This window comes from Nipponia nippon, unplaced genomic scaffold (genome assembly GCF_047370975.1).
Source record: "Nipponia nippon isolate SJK-2023a ecotype South Korea unplaced genomic scaffold, ASM4737097v1 scaffold_2, whole genome shotgun sequence".
NCBI lineage: Eukaryota > Metazoa > Chordata > Aves > Pelecaniformes > Threskiornithidae > Nipponia > Nipponia nippon.
Genome location: NW_028262336.1, coordinates 11,601,561 through 11,619,503, shown reverse-complemented (window position 1 = coordinate 11,619,503; position 17,943 = coordinate 11,601,561). Strand labels below are relative to the sequence as shown.

The 17,943-nt window shown below is 42.1% G+C and overlaps 1 protein-coding gene across 2 annotated transcripts; it reads left to right on the top strand.

Moving 5' to 3' along the window:
• Nucleotides 1-4,956: 4,956 nt before the first annotated feature.
• SH2D1B (SH2 domain containing 1B) lies at nt 4,957-17,455 on the top strand. 2 transcript variants are annotated; one of them, XM_087758178.1, is made up of 5 exons: nt 4,957-5,021; nt 5,096-5,287; nt 10,972-11,035; nt 13,497-13,665; nt 16,116-17,455. In XM_087758178.1, exons 2-5 carry the CDS (start codon nt 5,154-5,156, stop codon nt 16,151-16,153), a joined length of 405 nt encoding a protein of 134 aa, XP_087614304.1. In that variant the 5' UTR covers nt 4,957-5,021; nt 5,096-5,153; the 3' UTR covers nt 16,154-17,455. The 2 variants fall into 2 exon arrangements, with proteins under 2 accessions (XP_087614304.1, XP_009464997.1); XM_009466722.2 differs by having other exon boundaries at nt 4,967-5,287.
• The last annotated feature ends 488 nt before the right edge of the window (nt 17,456-17,943 follow it).

Here is a 17,943-nt window from a genome sequence, read left to right as displayed (position 1 = left end):
TCCTGTGTCTGGCCACTGAATCGTGTTTGTGGTTTAGTGACAGACCAGACCATATTCACAGCCTCTCTCTTCTTTCTTCCTCCCAGACCTCTTTCTCTGGTATATTTCTATGATTTCTGCTTTTAAACCAAGTTCCTATTCTCAGCTCCACTTGAATACTAGGGATAGGTAAGGTAAGAGGATCATATTAATTCCTGGGTGTCCTCTTCTATTGAACACTGTCAGGGAGCTGTGGAAACCGTATTGCCTTGATGTAATCTTTAAATTCTCAACTCTGCCAGAGCTGTGTTTACGTCATGCACAGTGCACGGTGAGCCACAGGAAGGTTTCCTGTGTCTGAAGTTTCTGTTTTACAGTTAGAACTTCTGCCTGGGAATATCACTTCTTTGTCTGAATAAAGAACTGGAAACCTTAAAAGTAACAAAAAATCCACCCCTGCACAACTCCTCCCTCTTCATCTCATGATGCCTTCCAAGGGGAGAGATTTTAAAAAATAATGATCTTAGATTAACCAGAGCAAAGCTCTAATCTTGACACATCAAAAATGTCCTTGTCCCTGTCTCCAGCTGACAGAAATACATTGGATACAGGACCATGCTTGTGAACAAATGGAGTGCATTGCACAAAGCAGACCACCTGACTGGTGACATGGGAAATTTCTCCCCTTCTGAACAGGAACTTACCATGATGGCTGGAAAATTTGAGCTGTTGCTGAAGTTTAACAAAGCTGGCTATGCAGTTGCATACCACTAAGAAAATTCATGTTCCCAGGTTCTGACTCAGTGCTGTCGTTGATGGGCAGAAGCAGAAGCAGCTTGAGTTTCTTTTTCTCCTGGAAAGCACAGTGGAAGTGTTTCTGAAGAGGAATGGAGACAATACTTGTTTTTGCAGTAGGGAATTGCCGGATAGGTGCACAAATATAGTGAAGAAAGCAAACCTTCCTCAAAAGAGAAAGCTATTGAGCCCATTGTGCTTTCTCTTGAAAAGAAGTTGGTTTCACCTTCGTTTTTCTGTGTCCAGAGCAGAAACTAATTCTTTAAGAAGCAGGTAAAGGAGCTGGCTTCCTTAGACACAACAGGAGCAATTCATCATCATCTAGCGCTGCTTGAGATGCTGTAGTTATTCTGACTGACCCCCATCTGCCACTCCAGAAGGTCATGGGTCTGCCCACGCCAGTCCAGTGTCGCATCTGCCAGCCCTGTGTGGCTATCTCAGATGTCCCAGCATGTCTACTACAGCACTCTTTTAGGCATCCAAATCCACACTCTCAGAAAATTTGAGAGATGATTCAGTTCCGTGGTTTTCAGACTTAGAAACTAAGACGACTGAGTAGAATATCATCGATAGTATCCAGAGCTGAGTACCAAGCTCAAAATTTGTCATTTTCACCAGTGCAAGCATCATTGCTCTGATACTTACGTGAGCTCAGTAACTGCCCAGACCTTGAAATAAGGAAGGTTACATGTATTAGTGATCATGGTTGATAGTTAGTATTTTTCACTACATTCAGTTATTTATTACCAAATCTACTAATCTTTGGTGTCTATTCCAGCCCTTTCACTTATGCTAAGGCCTTCTCCCAATTCTAACCCTTTGGCTGTTCTTGTTTCATTTTCTTTAAAAGCTTTTTCTTTTTGGAGTACTGAATTATTTTATCACAGGCTAAATCCTTTTTCCCTTTAACCTGAGTTTTTCCTTCTCAAATCTTCTTTCTCAGTATTCTCAAGATCCTGTCCACTTGTCCCCTTCTTTTTTTTAGTCCTACAAATAATGCACAAATGAATTTTTTTCATTAATTTTCTGATAGTCCTTAGCTGTTATATCACTACAATATTAGCTCTTCCCTCAACTGTAACTTCTGATTGCTATTCCAAAATTTCCCATCCCATTAAGCCTCTTGAAATTGTTGCAAGGCCTCTGATAATTTCACTATCATTCAAGTCCCTTGATTTAAACTCTCCTTTATGTTCCAAATCCACTTAAGCGTTTTTTTCATGCTTTTTTTTTTTTTTTTAGGTCCATTGCTTCTTCCCTTTCAATGTTTTTTCAGTATCTTCCTTGTCACTCTGTTGTCTTGCTCCTTGTTCCATTTCTCCCAGTCCCCCCAGTTGCTGCTGCTGCTGCTCCACGCAGAATCTCCACGCTTTGTCTCCCTGCCACTGGCACCTTTGCCTGGGCCTCAGCGTCATCTCAGACCTCACCAGATCTTTCCCAGAGCTCGTTCAAGGCTTCTGAAGAGCATCGATGAAACAGAAATGTGCCAACTTGAGGACCGGTGCCAACACTGCATCTGCCATTGGCGGGAAAAGGAAAAGGCTGGGCAAGAATGAACTTGCTGCTCCTGGTGTTGCCTGAGGAGAAAGGTGGTCCAGGCTGTGGATGGTGACTGCTGCTGAAAGGAGTCCCCAGGCCCCATTTGTCCTAAAGCACTTTCTCCTTCTTATGGGTTTTTTTTTGTTGTTGTTGTCAAAGCACTCTACTAAGCGGTTGGTGGGTAACGTGTGGCTGCCATTTCTGTTAAAGTAACTTCTAGATTCAGATCTGCAAGATCAACTGACATTACTGTCTTCTGTTTCTGCACCTAGCTAATAAAGTCTCTAGGGAAAATCGTGAGGAACATGTAGTCGCTACATTCCTGAAAGAGGAATTTGCAGTTGTTTCCTATCTGCTTTCCTTTCAATGCAGAGGAGAAAGAACCTGCCTGAAGCAGGGCAGTGCTGAGCAGCTGCTGCTCTCCCTTTTCAGAGCTGGGCTTCTGAAAGAGCCATTCACCTCAAAATACCTCCTGGAAATATTTTATTTATAAGATGTGTAGACAAAAGCCCCAAACAGTTTTAATCCATTGGAAAATACAGGTGTACCTGATAGCAAGAAGAACTTTTGCGACATGCTCTTGAGGACACTTGCAAGGTGAGGGGGGGGTATTTCCCCCCGGCTCTCACTGTCCCCTTGGGGATGGGGACTTGGTTTATTGGTAATCAGTAGTCACTGCAGTACAGACCTCAGCTTTAGCTTCACCTTGGACGTGCCATTTCTATGTTTCTCTCTTAGGGGAATCTTTTTTCCTAACTCCCTAAATTTCTTTGACACAAAGCTGTACCTTTTTGGTTTATTCCTGGACTAAGATGCTATCTGGAAATGCTCTTAGTGTCATGCACGATTAACTTGCAGTTAAACACATTGATGTTAATATAAGATTTTTGTGTGTACAAAGTTGTCAGAGGAAGAAACATGAAAGTAACAGTTGCATGTACAAAATAGCTGTCCTTGCTCACTAGTGTTCAGTCAGTATTTACCTTGTTTTTTCCACAGGATGTTCTTCCCACTCTGTGGTCAAGATGGCAGTGGTCACTGTATCTCACTGTTTGTTTCTCTATTAAAATCCTCGTGCAGTTCTACAGCCTATTTTGATGAACTCTGTTTAAAACTCTGTATGAACAGAGAATTGCCAAGTCTTTTCTGGAGCTTTCCATGACTTCACGATTGAAGCTGATCAGGACATCGTAAACACTGATTTTCTTTCCTCAAATTCAGCTGTTAATTTTGAACAAAAAAGACAAGAGTTCCTATAGATAATTTCCTCCTCCCCTATACAGCTCTGACTTATTCCTGTAATATAGCCCAATCTATGTAACTCTGGCATATCCTAACTGTGGAGTACTTGCCATCACAAGTTTCTTGGAGTTTTGTGAAATGGGGGAGGATTTGTGAAAAAGAAGGGGGAAATATCCAAATGTCATCTTTCGCATTCCCTTGTCTTCTGTGTGGATCATCAGCAAGGTGGGTCCTGGAATTGCACCACACAGGTCCAGTGTCACCGGTACTATGGGGTAAGCGGCAGTAGTGGTGCCAGATGTTACCGTCTTGAACTGAAATTGCAGGAGGTCATTGCCTCGGGGCGAGGGGGTCACTGGCATAGCTTGGCAAATGGGAAATCATGACACATCACAAGGACTTCATAGTTCAGAAAGAGTTGGCCCTGCGTGTCAGAGCTGGGAGGTGAAGGTGCAAACAGCACATTTTGAAATCAGGAAGACGCTTGCCAGTGCCAACACTCGTGTATCTGGACTCCATTTTGACCCTGAGAGCAGGCTGTATTGCAGGGGTCCCAGATCCTTATCCCCTCCATTGAGGACTCTGTCTCTCCTGCCATTCTTGCTATCTGAATCACTGCTTCCCCCACATCTTTAGGTCCTCCCTCAATTTGCTCTCCCTCACAAACACTGCCCAGCCTGGTTCTTATCTTCTGCTTCTCCAGGTCTCTTTGCTCCTCCCCTAGCCCTTGGCTTCCAGCCTGGAAAGTACGAAATGCCTGGGAGAGCATCTCCTGTGGAATTTCCTCCATCAGGGAGCAGCAGTTCTACATGTGGCTGTATCCTGTCCTTGTTGAATTGACAGCAGCCTCCCAGGGGTAACAAAAGGCACTGTCTGACCCCCTTCTCCTTCCTGCCGTGTTTCCTAAATCATGGCACAGAGACAGCAGAACTTCTTGATAAAATAGCTATATTTTGAAAATCAGAAGAGGGCAGGGGGGAGAATGGTCTGTTTTGAAAAATCTCATTCTCAAATATTGCTGACCAACTTTCACTAAAACTTGAAAAATCAAGTAAACCCCCTCCAAAAAAAGAAAAAGGGAAAAAACCCACCACAAAACCCAAACAACTGTGTTAGAAGGCAAGTCTGGCAAGGAAAGGAATCAAACCAAGCAGCATTTTTCAAAACTATGAGCAAGAACCCTATTTGCAGGGCTTTGAGCAACTTTAAACATAAAAGTCAACTTAAAAAATATAACTATACTTAGATGTCAACTTAGCTATTGTATAACTTAGAAGTGAGATACACAACTCAAATGTCTGCTGATATAATGTGACAAAAGACTCTTCCTTTCTGATGTAGACTGTGATGAGGGTAGACAAACCATTTGCCATTTCCTGCCTTCACTGCATTGATGAGCTGAAAGCACAAGCTGGTCGCTGACTTCAGTACGGACAGGTCAATGATAACAACACAGATGAACTCGTGTATGTACTTAGCACCTCCAACTTCAGTTATCTGCAGACAGCTGCAATTGGAATAAGTATTCTTTTCATGCCAGGCTTCTGACGTTCTCTGGAATTGGATTGAAAGGCGAGACACCTTCTTTTCTTTTGCCCATGGAGCTCCCATTTTTTCATGGAAAGATAACAAGAAGAACCTGTGAAGAACGGCTGAGCAAGAACAAAAAGAATGGTAGCTATTTAATACGAGAGAGTGAAAGCATGGAAGGAGCCTTGTGTCTCTGTGTTTTGTAAGTACTCTAATACTAAATTTTTTATGAGTTTTCAAATAGAATCATAATCATAGAATTGTTAAGGTTGGAAAAGACCCTTAAGATCATCAAGTCCAACCGTTAACCTAGCACTGCCAAGTCCACCACTAAACCATGTCCCTAAGCACCACATCTACCCTTCTTTTAAATACCTCCAGGGATGGGGACTCCACCACTTCCCTGGGCAGCCTGTTCCAGTGCCTGACTAACCTTTCGGTGAAGAAGTTTTTCCCAATATCCAGCCTAAACCTCCCCTGGCACAGCTTGAGGCCGTTTCCTCTTGTCCTATTGCTTGTCACTTGGGAGAAGAGACCGACCCCCACCTCGCTACAGCCTCCTTTCAGGTAGTTGTAGAGAGTGATAAGGTCTCCCTTCAGCCTCCTCTTCTCCAGACTAAATAACCCCAGCTGCCCCTCATAAGACTTGTGCTCTAGACCCTTCACCAGACAAATGTTCATCTTCTCTAACATTAATAGTTCTTCCTTAACATTAACAGACTCCAAGGGGGTGCGTATATGTATTTAAGTAATGCTGGTTGCCTTAGGCTACCTTTATAGTGAGTGGTGAGAGGGTGACATTTGCAAAAGACATTTTATACAACAGAGGATAGAAGAACTGTAATCTCCTGATGCTGCCCTCACTCTGCAGACAATAAGAGGAGCCCAGAGAAAATAGCTTAGCCTGCCAAAACATGGTAAGAACCTTACTCAAAGTTACTGCCTCTGTAATGATGAGTAAATAGCATTTTAGCACTGTTGAGACACTGCAAAGTCTCACAGTAGGTTACAAAACAGTTTCTTCTTCATAGGCTTTCTGTCTGATGAAAGCTTAGCCTTGTGCTTCAAAGGAATTTTATGTGATTTAAGAACATAAGCTGAGACAGAAAACTATAATGTCCTGTTCAAATTCATATGACAGGTCCATGAAGAAGATGGGCATAGAAAATTGCTACTTCTAGTCCTTAACTTTAATTACTACAATTAAAATTTTATTATTTTCTTTTCCTGTAGGGAATAGCACTTTTATTTCCCTTTCAAGAAGGTAACTGATCCATTCCTAATGTGTTCAAAGTTTATAAATTCGTAACTCTGAGTCTTTCTTTGTTTGACCCTATGAGATTTTACACTCTCCTTGAGGATGTGTTTGAGTGTGACATGAAATTTTTTTAACACTGTCTAATTAATTAAAAAAATCAGAATTTTTTTTATCAATAATCAAAAATGTATTTCCTTTGAAACAAATCAAAGGAGAAGGAGAAAAAGGGAGAGGGAAATGGAGTACTATGGGGTTGGTGGGTAGAAGAAAGGAGGTCCGTGAAGTGACAGAGTAAGGAGAACAGAAATGGCAAGTGGGGGACAAACAGAGCCCTCAGGGAGGGAGCTGCAGGAACCTGCCTTCAGTATGGCGTGGAAGGAGACAACGGAGGGGGTGCGGGAAGGGCAGGGAGCATGGGAGAGAAAGGGCACGCATACCCTGTCAGAAGGGACAAATGGGGATCCTGGTGCAGAGGCAGAATGATAATACTGGTCCCTGACATGGGAAGATGGCTGTTGCGATCTCATGCAGTAGAGGAAGATGAGAAAATGAAGGGCTGCTTAGGTGTGCGCAATGAGTTTGAACTGCTCATGTAACAGAGGGCACGTTGACAGGGCACACTGTGGGCAGATGCAAGCTGACACAAAGGTTAAGCTTGGTGCCACACTGACACGGTTGCTTTCTTTTTTTTTCTTTTTTTTTTTTTTTTAAGGGCCAGGCAGATGCAGCTTGTGATAGCTTACAGACATGCTTTTGTCTGTTGACAGTGTTCTGGGCAGGCATATGAAAAAGCATGTGACTTCCAGCTAGCCTCTGTGGCTTTTTAGTGTTAAAAACTGTTAAAAACTTTAGTGTTTAGTGTATTTGACTTTAACTCGTGCATTAACAAATTTAATAGTTAAACTGCAGCGGTAGCAGCAATGGTATAACATACTGGCTTGCAGAGGTAAAAGCAAGGGTTGTCTTCAGATAGCAAATGGGATGGATGGCAATACTGTATTGGCTCCGAATGGCCCCAGAGACTGGGCTGTCTGTCAGTGGTTGACTAGGCAGAGGAAAGCTGTCCTAAAACTGGAGGCAATCAACACTGAAACTCTCAGCGCTGTTTCAAGACAACTTTTGGATTAGAATTGCATCTTAAAGCATTGCTTAGCACCTAACATGGTTGAGGCACAAACTGATGCACACCTCTCAGATAAGTTGATCCACAGGCAGACATACTGATCCACTTGCTACAGAGAACAACTTTTTTTATCCTCTACTGATTGGGGGGTAAGGAGAGGGCACTCCCATGGAGGATCTGGAAGTCAGAATGATGGGACCAGTTCAAAAGCATCTCTTCTCTAACCAGGCATGGTGCCCAGCTCTGCTGGTATGTCTTCCTCGACAGCACACTGCCGCTTTCATCCAAAGCTGTGCCAGGTCTCTGACAGTGCCTCAGTCCAGACCTACTGCTCTTGCTGCTCTTCTCCTTATGGCTCAACATGTCATTCTACCAAAAAAAGCTCCTCTCACCCTGCTTTTCTGCCACTGGATCTCCCCTGTGCCCAGACCAGGCACTTTATTAATTTTTACCATATGCAGGTGTTGGTAAGCATTTAGTAGTTAATGTGGAAACAGAAGTTTCCATTTTAATGGTACTTTCATGTTTATTCAGTAAAAATTACCATAGCCAAATAATATCCAGGCAGTAACCTTTCAAATTTTGGATGATAGATAAAGAACAAGTTTCAAAAATGATCAGTTTCTGATAGGTTGTTTTTTTTTCCCCACTTCTATGTCTATGTTTAAAGACTATATATCCATATTCATAAACTACTCTTAAGCCAGGAACATGTGAATTTCCACAGGTATCTCAAGGAGGAAAAAAACAGAGGATGCATCCCTGTGATGCAACTCTTTGAATGAAAGTAAATCTATTCTGACTGGAAGTCTTATCCTGATCGCAGTCCATACTAACTTTTTTTGCGGAACAAAGTAGCTTATTTCCAGAGTAACTATTCATTTATGCGCAAGTCCCCTGAGCTAGGTTTTCACCCTAAGATTCTTCCTCTCATGACAGCTCAATTCATGTAGCTACAGCTGAAATCCTTCTGATGAACATGCGTACCAGTTAAAATACATTGTTTTCAAATACTACTCCCCCTCCCACCTCACATTATTTGTCGTTTACATATCTTTGCAACTTTACTGCCTTTTTTGATCATGGTCGTGATCTCCAGTTCATCTTCTGAATAGCTGCCATTACAGTATTTGATAAAGCTTTTATTTCTGTTGACAAAGTATATCCAAAGCCATCAGTAGCCTGACTGTTCAAACACCTGCATATTATTAAAAATAATAATAATTAAAACCCTGGGAGATGCAAAGAAAGAATAATTTTCTTAGAAGTAAGACCTGTGCAGTCATTTTCTGGGTGCTGGTGACTGGAGGCCATTTTCTGCTAACATCTCTCCAAGAATTCAACAGCCTTCTTGTGATACAACTGCAAAATGAAGTTTAGGGAGGTATCACACGTGAGGAGGATAAGAAGATAGATGAGAGGATGGGATGTCTGTGGAATCAAATTTCTGTTATGTAAAAGGCCTGTATTAGGTTTAGTTCATAAGTTCTTCGAAACTCCTCGTTAGAGTAATCTTATATTTCAGGATATTAAATGTTCTCTCATTTTGCAAACTCTAGGCTCCCTTCTGTTTTGCTTTTCTACCTCTGTCTCATTCAATTTTACTGCACAGCCTCTCATGTTTTTAATACTACCTGCTGTTTGCAGACATTTCCAGGCTTGCACTTTGTTAAAAGTGTGGTGTCTCTTCCTTCCACCACAGTGTCTGCTTTCAGCAGCAGGGGTCAGAGACTCAGCCCACTGTTAAGTCCCTAATATCATACATGCTCTTGAGTATATGTCCAATATCATATACATCTCTAGCTACATCAAACACATTCTAGGTTGAAGCAGCCTGGTACATGATCACATCTGGAATACATGAAGGTACAGACAGCTCAAGGGGTCACTGTGTGGGGCAGCATGGGGGAAATAAGAGCATGAATTTGTGGTGCCACAATTACTTGAGGGCTCCCACGAGGAAAGCAGATTACATGAAAAACATTCTGCAACTTCACACTCCTGTATATGCCATGGCAACCTCCTCACCTATTCTCTTCTTCAGAGGAGTGCCAGTAGGTCTCATGTGAAAGGTGAACTGCAAGTTTTCTACAGAATCATTTTTACCACTACTTAGATGAATATGGTTTTCTTTCTCTCTCCCCTCACATCCTTCCCAACTTCTACCAATATGACAGAAGACATTCACAAAGACAATCTTTCAGAGCATCACTCCATGCTAATGTGCTTGTTTCCATGCAGCATTGCAGTCTTGTATCATATCCCAGGTGAATCTCCCATCCTTGTTCTCAGCTGTAGTTCAGTCTTTTGAAAGGTGACTGGTTCTCTTAGGGATGTGTTAATTAGTTGGAAGCCAGCCCGTTTTCCATTAGAGTATGACATCAGGGAAAGATGGGCACCTCACTTTTGTCCTTGTAGCTATTTAGGTCTTCCTTATAGCTCAATTTTTGAAGGAGGGGTACATGTTAGCTCTGTCTTTCTATTGTGAAAAGGTTGTCTGATGATTAGTCCAACCCAGTGCAAAATCTGAGTCAGCCCAGTCACAGCTCCCCTTCTCCTCACTGCTGGTGGAGACACTGCAGTTCTCGATCATATGTGTCCCAGCCCTTTGCTTGCAGTTTATTTCCATGTTGACATTTGCACAAAGTGGCTTGCAGTGCCATGAAGCAATTCTGCTGGTGGGGAGCAAGGACTTAAGCATCCTATGGGAGCAAGGACTCTTCTCTTACATGGCACCTGCAGTGGAGTTCCAGGCTCTATGTTGTGTTTTATTTCCTCAGAACAAGTAATACAAATTCTCAGTGACATCCAGCCCTTTCTGGATGTATAAACTTGAAGCATTTTCATTGCTTTGACTTACCAGATCTATTTTATTGGAGCTGTAGTAGTACAAAACTCAGCAGAGGAAATGCACCTAGGAAGATGGAGGAAAGCTCAGGCAGTCAGTTGATGTGGAGGTGAGCCAGCTGGACATGCTTTATCAAGATTAACCAAAGTGCAGTGACTGCAGATTGAACAGAGCACTCAGCTACATTTACTGTACCTGGCCTAATTCTGCAGGGCAAAAAAGAGCACCATAAATTTGGTCCAAAATCAAACGGATCTGCGTAGCGATGCAGAGGGCTTTAGATATGAATTAGAAAGGTATGATAAAGTAATATCTGGGTTTCTGACGCTTAAGGAAACAACATACATGACTAATTTTGGCTAACAGAAGATTAAACATATGACTTAGAGAATCTCAAGTATTTCGAAGACTCCAATATATGAATCAAATGGAAAAGTGAATGCATATATACAAAATTGATGTTATTTAGCATCAGGCATTCCTTTAGATTTGTTTCTTTGTTTTTAGTCTTTCATTGTATTTCAGTTTACTTTAAGATACAAGCAGACAAACAAAAACAAAACCTGGCTGTCAAGATCAGCTGTAGCAGTCTAAGCAAGTTGCGGTGGCCTTGACATTTGATGAAAAGCATAATGTATACAACAATGTTTTTCACAGCTTTGAAGAATTAATCTACACTTACCGTATCTTCAGGGAACACCAAGGATATTTTAGAATGCAGGTGAGTAACTCTCATTTTGTCTGTAAAGATTGCACTAAAGACCACTGTCCTGATTAAAAAAATTAATATACATGAACACATTGCCTTAGAAAATATTTCCAAGTTTGCTTTCTTCTCTATTCAGTTCTTGACTTTTTAGTGTTGTACTTATTATTACATATGAGCTCAGACGTAGCTATTATCTTTGTAGAAACCCCTTATAACCTAAGTGGATCTGTTATTTGTTGACCAGCTGCTTTCTGATTTGACCATTTCTTTTTCATAGCATTGAAGAAAAATCTATCACTTTCATAACATGCTCCTGTTCCTAATCAGCTTTTTTTTTTATTTGAAAGCTCTGCCATTGCACCCAGCATCTTGTGGGGTTTTGAATATTGGAATGATCTTTTTGATTTAAAGAGACCTATCTATAATTCTGTGCGATTGTGGGGCACCTGGAGTGATGATCCCAGATAATGCTGCTCATTGCTCAAATAAGCATAAGAGCAGACTGCATCAATCAAACCCCTAGGCAAGGTGAGAGGACACTTAAAAAGCTGGCTCACTCCTCTGCTTGTAGTAGAACAGTCAACAGGACTGCCAACGATTAAGTAGCCTTTAAGTGGAATGAGGAACTCAGTCCATAAAGGACACACCAAGCTCTCATATGCTGGTAATTTCTTGCTTATTACTGGTTTGGACTGAGTACAAAAGACACAATTTCCCATGAAGAACTGAATGGTTTGTTGACAAAAAATAATCTATTTTGGACTATAGCCACTCTTCTGGGTTTTGCTGTCATTGTCAATTTTCAATTTTTCAATTCTACTAGTAATAGAATTTCATTGTCATTTGCCAGTTTTCCATACAAGATTTTGCCAAGAATGTGAAAGAAGAGTTCTGTTCTTCAAATTTTTAAGTTAGGTTGTTTTGGCTTACTAAAATAATACACTGAAATAATATATTGATGGCGGAGGGGAGATTGTTTGGGGTTTTTTTAAGGGCCAGATTCATCCATGAACTTTCTAGAGTGTAGTAGGCTGACCCCAACTGGCAACTAAGCAGCCACACAGCTGCTTGCTCCCTCCCCACCTTAGTGGGATGGGGGGGGGGGGGGGGGGGGGAAGAGAACAGCAAGAGCAAAAATGAGGAAACTCCTGGATCAAGATAAAAGACAGTTTAATAGGTGAAGCAAAGTTGTGCATGCAAGCAAAGCAAAGAAGGAGTTTAGTCACTACTTTCCATCGGGAGGCAGATGTTTAGCCACCTCCTGAAAGCAGGGCCTCAGCACGCGTAATGGTTACGTGGGAAGACAAATGCCATAACCATGAACATCCCCACTTTCCTCAGCTTTTATTGCTGAGCATAATGTCATACGGGATGCAATATCCCTTTGGTCAATTCAGGTCCGCTGTCCTGGCCACATCCCCTCCCAGTGTCTTGCGCACCCCCAGCCTACTCGCTGGGGGAGCAGAGCAGGAAAAAGAGACAACCTCAAGGCTGTGCGAGCACTGTTCAGCAACAGCCAAAGCACAGGGGTGTTATCAACACTGGTTCAGTCACAAATTCAAAACACAGCACTACACTAGCTGCTACCAGGAAAGTTAACTCCATCCCAGCCAGACCCAGTACATAGAGGCAGTGGCACCCAGTCCATACAGGACTGAAATCAAGATAAAAAATGCAGAAAAACAAAGAAAATAAAAACATGTTTCTTTGTTAGACAGCAAATGAAGCGAAATCAAAGCCCCATTCACTTGTAATGACTAAATGCAAAGTCTCTGTGCAGATCACTGAGGGGCTGTGCAGATCAGTCCAGCTGTATGAATCCACACATTAAAAAGCGGTTCGTGAGAACGCTGTTCCCCCACTTAGGAGAGCCATCCTCCGTGCTTGGCCTCAGGAGTCTTCAATGCAAGTCACAAATCTGAGACAAATAATAAACTCCTGCCGAAAAGTGAAAGCTGGTGCCGGGGACTTTCATACACGTCCTCAGACACGTCCGCTGCCTCTGCAAATGTCCTTTGCTTGACTGATATTTTTGCTTGACTGATATTTGCTTTGCTGGTATTTTGTAAAACGGTTGGCTTCTGCTTGTCACATAGTTGTTTAAATCCAATATTTTAAGTGAGAACTAAATATGTTGCCCCTAAATTTGTGCTCTAACACCAGAGGGAAGTCTGTAATGCTGTCGCGCTTCGACACTCTGCTGTAATGGATTGCTGCAGCGCACACCTGAGCCAATATTTTAAACTGATGTTCTTTTTTCAAAAAAAGTGTGGTGAGGGAGGTTACACTTAGTGCCGTAACCATGTCACCAAACATGTGCCCCTAGTGTTTTAAGGACAGTACAATATTCTGTCACCAAATCTGTTCACAAAACAGCTCCTTGGTAAACAAGAAACAACCTGTCATTTCTTTCATTTAGGAGCCTCTATGTGAAGGGCAATTGCAAATGAACTTTATTTTCCTTTCCTTGCAGACTTCTGAAGGTGTTCCAGAGAGGCTCTTCAGAACATTAAAGGACCTAGTATACACTTTTGAAAAGCCAAATCAAGGACTAGTAACAAACCTCCGCTACCCAGTAAAGAAACCAAAGGCCTCGCAAAGAAGCCACAGGTTCAAGTCAGGAAAGGATGACATTTATGATGGTGAGAAATGTAGCTCTACCTTTCTGGTTTGGTTTTTTTTTTAAGATGACTGCATTGACAGGTCTGTGGTGAACAGTTGCTACGTGTCCTCTGAGGCCAGCTTGCATGGACAGAAATTCAGCATCCTTCCTCCTCTCTTATGTTCATTGAAAAATGGTTATTCCCAGCTCACAGGTTACGTACCCTCATCCACTACAAATTAACAAGTTAAAAGGCAAGAGATACAGAAGGCAAAGCACGATGTTGCCCACAGCTCACTCCTTCACAGGTGTTGATGCTGCTGGGCTAGGGAAGGCCGAGGACCAGTTTTACTCCACGTGGTTCTGCCAAGCTGCCAGGCCCCTTTACCTTAATTGTCCAGGTTGAAAGCTATTTTTATACCAAAATCTAATGCAGTTATTTTTGAGATGCTAGGGAAAAAAAAAAAAGCCAACTAGCTGTGGTTTGCTGTGATTTGTATTAAAACATGACTAATTTTTTAAGTTCCTGTGTTGAAAATAAGAAGCATATAGCCTGTGCTTAGGATCACAGTTTGGAACCAGAGAGTTCAGTCTCTGGTTTATCTTCTGCTAAATTATGTTCACAAATCCCAGGTGTAAGATAAGGAGACACTGTTTCTACCTGACAGAAATATGCAAATGGATATGATAAAGACAGAGGTTTTCACAAAGTGGTAGACCATGTTTTATAGTCCCCTGTCATCTTTATGTCCTTGGTTTGGGGAGGATGAATAGAGATACTATTGGTAACTTGCCAGCATCCCTCACACACTTTTGACAGCCACTTTTCATACTACTGTTGCACGATGCTCAACTGCAGTATCCATCAGGTCACAGGCTGCAAAATAACCTTGAAACACTTCTAGGTCCTCTGACTAGAAGACTAAGTGTAATGAGCAAGGGAAATCCTTTCATTAAGTACAGTTATCGTAAAGAAAAAAACTCTTGGGAGTACCCAATCTTCTGTGTGATTTATATCTCATGAGTTAACGATAGCTAAAATGCGGTCGTGCGGGCCAGCCTCTCTGTGCTGGTGTCATACCTCCTCCTGTCTGTATGACAGACGCTGGTTTTTTGCACACAACAACGGTGCAACGGCTCCCCGTGTCAAGCAGACAGGATAGGAAGGGGTGAGCTCTCCCCACCGCTTCATGCACTAAGCTGGATTTTTAGGGGCCAGTGCAGCGACAACCTTGCTGAGAGAAACAGTAGCAAAGAGACATTTCCAGTGTCCCCAACATTATATCATCACTTGTATAACTAAGGCAGATATGCCATGTTTGCTCTGAAAAAGGTTTTTCTGGTATCTTGTCATTGCCAATCCAGGGAGATGGAAAATACTGCAGTAGCATGGATATAATTTTAGGAAAAATCAGGTTTAATACGTATTTTATTGTCTCATCCTGCAACATGGACTTTTCTAGAAGATGCACAATGTCTTGGTCTGGACTCACAGGGAGGAAAACAAAACCTTTCATTTCACTATCAAAATGTCTGTGGTTGTCATAAAAATGGAGGCTTTTAGAAATAATCAAATCAGTTTGGAATTGTTGCTGTTCAATTTTAACTTATATTTCACTTACACGGCAGTCCAAACTTCCCCCTCAGCCTGCTTTGTTACATGCTCACAGAGGGAGTTCAGGTTAACGTCATGATGGGTCTCTCTCCAAAATGCAGGCACCACCCAAAACACCCCAGTGCTTCCTAAAGCAAGCACCACACTTTCCTGGCCCAGTCCCTCGTGTTGCACCGGCAGCTGGCTTTGCGGCACGTGCAGGACTCAGTGCTCCAGTGCAACCAGTGGAACAACTCACAGGACTGGAATCATGACGCTGGTTGTTGGACAGTTCTGAACATTGTTTTCTAGCCCAGGAACAGCTTGTCTGAGGGTGGCTGCTTGAAGAGACAGTAGGTTTCCACAGTGGAGATGGAGTCCTAAGCATTCAATTTCTGCCTTTCTGCTGTCTTCTCAAAAACCATAATAAATCTGACAAGGTCTAAGAGAGAAAGGTTTTTTTCAGGCTCTCCTGCCTTAGCTGGGAGGAGAGCTTTTCTGTTGGGTATTTATTTAGAGAAGAAAGGGTGTGTTACGCTATAGTCGTAGCTATCTCAGCTATTGATCTGATTTGCTAAGTATGGATGATTTCCAACATTTGACTGTTCCTCAGGAAGACGGGGTCTCACGTGGATACAACTGTTCAATAACAGAGCTTGCTGGCTGAGAAAAGACAATGCAGGCTTTGCCTCCACACGGGCCCCTGGAGGACCCAGTCCACAGGACACGGGGCCTAAACGTTGGCCCTGCAATAGCAGAGAGAATACCGAGAAACCAAATTGAGTTATTGATACCTGCCCAGCAACGTGGCCACAGGCCATCCTGCTTACCGTGGGCTTTCAGAGGAGCCATTTGCAATGACAACATCTTTTTTTTTTTCATTTATTTCTTTACAGAAATTGATGACAGCGAATATGTCACTGTCTTACCCTGAATGATCTGCAACCTGACGATTTGGGAAGCTGCCATTTCAGGCTGTGCCATAGCACAACGGATCAGCTGGGGATAGCTGCCAGCTGCGGGCATTCACCACTGTGGATCTGTACCTCTGGAATTAGTCTCCTCCTTTTGCAGACTGTCAGAGCAGCTGTATTTTCTCCCAGTAGATCCAGTGCAAGCTACTATATATTTTTGTTCAGCAATAGCAGAATTAATTTTTATAAGACACATGAATACATATACATATAAATGGGAGGGGGAAGGGTATCTGTGTGCACCTATGTGTATTTTGGTTTTTCAGTCAGCAAACTGTCCAAGATGTCTACTGCTAAAATGAATACTCTGTTAGAAAGCAGCAATATAAATACAATAAATGAATGTGCATAAAGCAGTAGTTTATGGTAGAACTGATATATGTTGATAAAAACGATACATGATAAAAATTCTATTGGCATCATATGGTGCTTAAAAATCTCTAAACTCTGGTATTTTGTGCACAATTCATGTTACCTCCTTGTTGGGTAAGTGGATAGTATTTCAGCTATGTCAAGGAATACTAGTATTATCCTGCAGTTTGGAAAAAATTAAAACAAAAAGGCTGTGTTATATCCATGCCATAAAGAATTATTCAGAAACATGAAAATGGCTTGAAATACTTTTAATATCAATGAATGGTTCTGGTACGTTACAAGAGGAGTGCACTTCTAAATGCATATTGGTATGAACACATTCTTTTTTTTAATAGATAGTGTACAAGTGAGAATGCTTACTGCATTTCATTTGCTACTGCCATTAGCTCTGTATTGTAATGTGTATGGGTTTTGTTAATTTTTTAATGTAAGAATTTGCTTTAATCTTACCCCTCATTTTAAATATTTAATATATACTCTTGTTCTGAAGGTGGCCTGCAACTAGCAGCCCAAGCCAGAACTGGAATGTATGTCCTGATTCTCCCAGTCGCTAGTACCAACGCCTTCTCCATTTGTGATCTTGAAGACGACATTTATATTGGTTGTGTGTTTGTTTAAGATCTTTCACAAATTATTTATGTATTTTTATGGGTAATACTAGTTAGATTTCTTTCTTATTATGTTTCTTTCACACCAGTATTTGTTAAAGGACTTCTAGATCTTTCCCTGCTTTGGACTTCATTATGAATTTAATAGTGCTAACAGTTTTTGGTGCCAGGCTCAAATGGTACTTGTAGCATGAAGGAGACAAATAAGAATATTAATTATCTCTGGTGTTGCCAAAAATACTAACATATGTGTCCAAAAATCATGAGTTGAAAATAAAGTAGTTGTCCATGAAAAATGGTACTATCGGAGAGAAAAAAAGTGACCCTTGCTCTGTAGAAGCACATACACTGGTGGCCTCTTTATTTGCAGAATTCAGCAGCCTGCCTGATAGTTGGTTCTCACATGCATCAGACTGAGCAGCTGCTGTGCTGACGCATCCCAGCTCCCGCAGCCTGGTCTTTAACAGTATGAAACACATTCTGGAATGAGTCTCAGCAGTCCCCCACGTCCTAAGCCAGTCACACTGATGCTCAACCTTAGGAAAAGGCTGAGAGACAAGGGATCCTAAGGCCGTGCTTCATGACCCCGACTGCGTGATTCCTGACAGCTGAACAGCCGATTACTCACAGCCAACCAGGACAAGGGGCCGAGTTGCTCTGGTTAACGTGTTGCACTGCAGCCAGCCCTGCTTGGACTGGGATTTACAAGGCCACAGTGGCTGCAGCTCCAGATGCTGCATCCAGACCCAAGGGTGCATCCAAGCCCA